Source organism: Lotus japonicus, chromosome 2 (assembly GCF_012489685.1).
Source record: "Lotus japonicus ecotype B-129 chromosome 2, LjGifu_v1.2".
NCBI lineage: Eukaryota > Viridiplantae > Streptophyta > Magnoliopsida > Fabales > Fabaceae > Lotus > Lotus japonicus.
Window position 1 is genome coordinate 70,043,812 of NC_080042.1, and position 5,565 is coordinate 70,049,376.

The 5,565-nt window shown below is 37.5% G+C and overlaps 1 protein-coding gene across 2 annotated transcripts; it reads right to left on the reverse strand.

Moving 5' to 3' along the window:
- Window positions 1-4,990, reverse strand: LOC130739168 (uncharacterized). 2 transcript variants are annotated; one of them, XR_009019787.1, is made up of 10 exons: window positions 3,872-4,990; window positions 3,171-3,226; window positions 3,020-3,102; window positions 2,807-2,885; window positions 1,975-2,085; window positions 1,389-1,498; window positions 708-791; window positions 581-618; window positions 263-393; window positions 1-104 (listed from the first exon to the last, which is right to left on the reverse strand). XR_009019787.1 is itself a non-coding variant. In XM_057591401.1 (9 exons), exons 1-9 carry the CDS (start codon window positions 4,836-4,838, stop codon window positions 323-325), a joined length of 1,599 nt encoding a protein of 532 aa, XP_057447384.1. In that variant the 5' UTR covers window positions 4,839-4,989; the 3' UTR covers window positions 1-322. The 2 variants fall into 2 exon arrangements, 1 of the variants encoding a protein (XP_057447384.1); XM_057591401.1 differs by having other exon boundaries at window positions 1-393; window positions 3,872-4,989.
- Window positions 4,991-5,565: the final 575 nt, after the last annotated feature.

The window sequence follows — 5,565 nt, forward strand, 5'->3', positions numbered from 1 at the left end:
TTTAAGAGATTAAGTCAATTGAAATTTTAAATTGACATAAAGTCATCACATTGTGTAGCATCTCTTGAAACATCAGGACTGTCGCTTCTCAAAGAATTAATCTCCTAATAAAAATGAATAATGAATTAATTTTACAGAACATTGCTCTCAACTTTATATACTACTAAGTCACAAATTAAATCTAAAAATTGAAGGGTGGAACATCCAGAAAGGACCATATGATTAAGAAGCGGCTTATAAAACACCCCACTTATGTATTTACCAGAGGAGGAAAATGCATGTAATGGCTCTCATGATCATATGGCAGGGAACAAGAGAGCAGTTAGAGATAACTTTTGGTAATAGCCTCTTCCAATTCTTGAAATTCCCATGCATCATCAGCTGAATATTGCCCTGAAAGTTTCATAACAGTTTATTAGTACACATGCATAGACACAGCCCATTTGGATGCTAACCAAAGAGTGCTTATTGTGGCTTATTCAATGTTTCTTCTAGTAGATAAACTTCAATAAGTGCTCTTTAATCCGTATCCAAATAAGATCACCATCATTCTTGAAGGCCCACGGCCAAGGCCACTTACCGATTGAATCTCTTCGGAGAGCAGTTAAATGGGCGCAGCTGCAAAAACAAAGCAAGTATTTCTGCATGTCATGTTGCTCAAGTTGTAAGGAAGAAAAATTTTGAAATAGAGAACAATGAACTAATACCTGCCAAGGGCCTTCCCCAAATCGGCGCAGAGTGACCGAATATATGTTCCTTTTGAACATGTTACTCTAAAAATCAAATTTTGTCTGGAAAAATATAACACAAGTACATCAGGGAAAAAAGAACAAATCAACTCAACTCAAAACAGATAAATGCCAAGTACATTTTTAAAAGAGAAAGCTCCCTCTAGGTACAAGCACTTATATGGACAGTGATGCCTAATATGTTAGAAACAGATAATTCATTATTTGTGTAAAGACCGCATAAGGGATTTATCTCCTAACCTATGTGTTTCATGCTTGGAGCTAACAGAGTAGCAATCATTCAATTGGCAGGTATTCAACACTTTTTCCTACTTTTTAGGAGCTTAATACACTTTCAGGAGTTTCTACCACTTAGCGTAGATTCTTGGTACTGCCCTTGTGAGCAATTAAGACTAAGCAATTCAGGATATGAGAAGGGCAAAGGGTCGAGGATTTGTACACAAATTGGATTTCAAGAATGCCCATGATAACCTCAGTTCAGGTTTCTCGATTAAATTAGTACTAGCAAATGATTTGGTGATCTATGAAGTGCATTAATGTTGCAGTTTACCAATGTTAATTTCATCCTATCGATGGTGAACTTGGATATTGATTCAAGGGTAACAAGGGGTATAGACAATGGAGGCTTCCAGACGTTACCTGTCATCCAAGCTACGCTCTATGTCAAACTGGAATATTGAAATTCTTCTAGGCGAAAGTTCAATGCTTTCTCCTCTTCTTGCTTTCTCATACATCTTTTCACCTCCCACCTATCATGGAGCATGATAACTTTTAAGGCTAAGGAACTGGACAGGTTGCTTCAAACTAATTAACAGAAAATACTAGTACTCTAAAAGAATATACAACAACAAAGCCTTTTTCGCGTTAGGAAGCGGCCTCTTGATGGATCAAACAACTAAATTGAGTTCGTTAGTACACCAAGTTTCTATAAATGACCCCAACATAACAAAATTTCAAGATGCTGAAGTTGAACAGCTTCAGTAACAAAGCTGTGTTGATCATATTCATGTGTAAAAGCTTACCTAAGTTAAAAAGAAATAGCTAACAATTGCATTTTTAATGCCTTAAAATCAATAAATTATGTCTTGATTCACATCAAGTTTCACATAACCTTACATATTTTGCTCACATGTAAAGCATAACATACTTCAGGCCCTCATCCAGCTGCAAAACTTAAAAAGAAATTACGTAAATTAAATGGTTCAAGAACTGGAAATGTTCTTACTTTAATAGCTGAGAACATCGGAGGAACTTGCCAAATCTCCCCACAAAAGGACAGAGCTTTTTTCTTTATGTCCTCATCTTTGATGTGCTCCCATGGCTCGCGTTGAATGACCTACATATCAAGCTGGCCTATGAGAGGATAAATTGTACAATATTAAACTAAAACAAAAATGTATTGCAATATTAAGTAGTCTTGACAAATGGACCAACAATCAATTGTTACTGCTCCCAATATTGCAATTGAATTAAATTCTAGACAAATAAATGGCAGGTTGGCTACTAAAAATAGGCCAGTACACACTGAATGGTTGGTGGTTCAGTCATAGACTCATAGGAATAATTCTGGACAGCACCACAAACTCCCAAAAAAATTGTCTCTCCTAATTGACAGTTTTACTCAGAGAATTTATTGTTTCATATAGAAAGATAATGAATGGATTTGCATTTCAGCCACAAAGGATATATTGTATGTCCTCCAAACTCTTTGGTTATTCTAAGAAAAATCAATTTCATTAGAGGAATTTATCTTTAACAAACTAATCTATTTATCATATATGTAAGACATCAGACAGAAATCCACTTAAGTGGTATATACAATTCAGACCTTGAAACTTAACTGGTGAAATAAGTTATTCAACTTCTGAATAACAAGTATTGGATTTGGATGGACCTGACTGCTTCCGCTTTTCCCAAAGAAGGTTAAGAATTGAAAATTAATTGTTCATGATCATTTACATGTTAATTTGTAGTCTTCCAACTGATGGCCAAAACCGCAAAAGTACATTTGTTTTCTGATCCATAAACTTACACATGAGAAAAACAGATTAACTCACTGGCGAATCAGCATCCCATGTTGAAGTAGCCTCACCTAAGCGGAAAACCCCACTATAACCCTTAACCATCCCTTGATATCTGAAGCAGAAAAGTTCAAGTGTTCAGAAAAATAAGTCAGACCAAAAATTTAAACCAAAACAATTTTGACATTGTGAAACAGACACCAATATTTGGTAATCAAATGGAAATAAATATCTATTGATTTTAATCACCTGTCTACCACTTTTGTTGCTTTGCCAATACAAACGATCAATAAACCAGTAGCCATTGGGTCAAGAGTTCCAGCATGGCCTACCTGTAAATTAATCCTGTGAGTCTACAAGATGAATTAAATTTAAATATGGATGCGCTGTGGAAAAGAACCTTTTTCACTTTGACAATGCGACGCAGCTTTCCACAAACTGTGAATGAAGTCCAACCTGCCATAAATCATTCAAGAACACATCATTGCATACCTCAAAATTTGAGTGAAAATTTACAGCCATATCCACCAATAAACAAATATTATTTCAGCTAAACTTATATTCTGCGAGATCAATCAAAACAAGACCAGGAAAAGAACGAAGCTCAGACAGCATGAAGTGTGTTTGATTTTGTGTTGGGATCTTCCAAAACCATGGTTATGGTAAAAGGTGCAACTTGTTTCTTTTGTCAAAATCATGGTTTTGAGGAACCTCAATGCAAAACGAGACATATTCATGAACCATTAGTGCTGCAGTATTGTACATATGGCAATATCATCTTTTCATTCTAAGAGGAGGTCACTTAGTCATGAGTATTATTAAGGTAGCTTTTGGTAGACAAAACGAAATCAGGACATAAAATAAAAAGAATGGTACATTTAGTTTTCCACCACAAAGAGTGATAACAAAGTGAAGGTAACAGAATAGATGCCTTCAATCCATTCTCAAACTTGCATGCATTTAACAACAACAATTGGCTTTTCTAGTTCCCCCACAAGTAAATCCAGTTTTATTGTGAACCACTGGGTTGGAGTATCCTCTTAATCCCCAGAAAAGAGAAATCAAACAAGCAAAAACAGTGAGATAAATTCGTTAAGTCACCTTTGGGTTTGTTCACCAAAAGCACGGTGCCATGTGGACCATCCCAAGTGGGAGGGAGTCCAGCCCTCCTTGAAGAAAAATATGGCTCCCCTGCCTCATCAACTTGACCATCCTTACCAGGAGCTTTCTTCAAACCCTTAAAGAACTCCTCAACCTTCTTCTCGGTAAGATCCTTACCCTTTTCTTTCACTTCCTTTTTCTCCTCAAAAAACACCAACCTGTCATCACCAACACCATCAACCTCCTCATCTTTCTTCTCCCCCTTAACAACCCCACCAACTCTGCTCTTACCCTTCCCCTTACCACTCACATTTGCACTCGAACTCACCTGCCCCGGTTCGACAAACGCCTTATCAAGACACTGATCAGGGAAATACTTCTTCTCCAACTGATAAACCATCTTGTAATGCTTCTCCTTCTCCCACGGATAAGCAAATGCATCATAGAAATACAACTCCTCCTCCCTCTTGTGCATTGTAGGAAGCTCCACAACCTCCGGTTTTAGCTCCACGAACCCATCCTCATGCCTCCTCCCCTCATCCTCAGAATCCGACCCATACATCCTCTTCCTCCGCTTATTGTAGTACTTCCTCTTAGCCTTGTCAAGTTCCAATTTCGACGACCCGGGTCGGTCCAATTCGGCGTCTGAAGCTAGTTTACCGCTGGCCCATCCCTGCAGCGAGTCGTCGGGTTGGTCCGGTTCGGAAGGGGCGTCATTGGCATTTTGTCGAACAGGTCGTCGGCGAGTTTGTGGGGTGTCGGGGCGGTTGATGATCATCTCGTATTGGAGTGGGTATGGGGTGGGATTGGTGGAGAGGAATCTGGAGCATTGTGGTTTGGTGAATGGCGATGATGGAGGTAGATGGAGGAATTGGCAGTGACAGAGCAATCTGGAAGTGGAAGAGAACATGGGACGAGTGTGGGGTAAGAGAGAAGAGAGGTGGGTTAGAGAGAGTGATTTGAGCATGTGGAAGTGGAAGGAATACACAAGGTGCTTTGCTACTTCTGAATTCTCAGATCAAATCAAAGTGAAGCAGAGCTTCTTCTTCTTCTTTTTTTTCTTCTTCTTCTTGCTACCGCTGTATTGTGTTAACAAACGCAGGTTTAGATAAGTCAAATAATGCTGCAAAACCTTGATTGATTAATCTGAATTTTCACTTTCAAAAGATTTTTGGTTACATAGGAAAATATTTCACTTTCAAAAGATTGATCTTGAATCTGAGGAGTAAAACAAATTTTTAAAAAAACTAGGGTTAAAGGTCGTATTAATCCTGTGTTTGTAAAAGTGTTTGATTTTGGTCCTTTAGCCAAAAAATGACGTTTAGTGACGGTTTTTTTACAATTACTGATGGTTTATAATACAATTACTGACGGTTTTTTGACTGAGGGACCAAAATCAAACGCTTTTATAAATACAAGGAATAATATGACCTTTAACCCAAAAAACTATTACTGCAGTGAAAGATAAAATAAAAAAGTGTTTTTTATTAGTGTAATCAAACGGCTTATGTTTTTCATAACACTCTCTAAAAAACAATCTCTTTTTAAAAAGTGTTAAAAATATTTGTTTATACTCTAAAATTATTCTTTAAAAAGAAAAATAGTAGATCGTTGACACATAGGTTGTTTTTCATGACCTTGAGGCGATCGCCTTTGGTGCCCCCTATTTGACCCCTCCTCCTAAGCATGGTGAT

Coding starts and splice junctions, on each gene's coding strand:
- LOC130739168 (XM_057591401.1), bottom strand. CDS start 4,838: ATGCTCAAATCACTCTCTCTAACCCACCTCTCTTCTCTCTTACCCCAC. Junction 2,886..3,019: donor GCAACAAAAGTGGTAGACAG/GTGATTAAAATC, acceptor TTTCTGCTTCAG/ATATCAAGGGATGGTTAAGG. Junction 1,499..1,974: donor CGATGTTCTCAGCTATTAAA/GTAAGAACATTT, acceptor GCTCCATGATAG/GTGGGAGGTGAAAAGATGTA.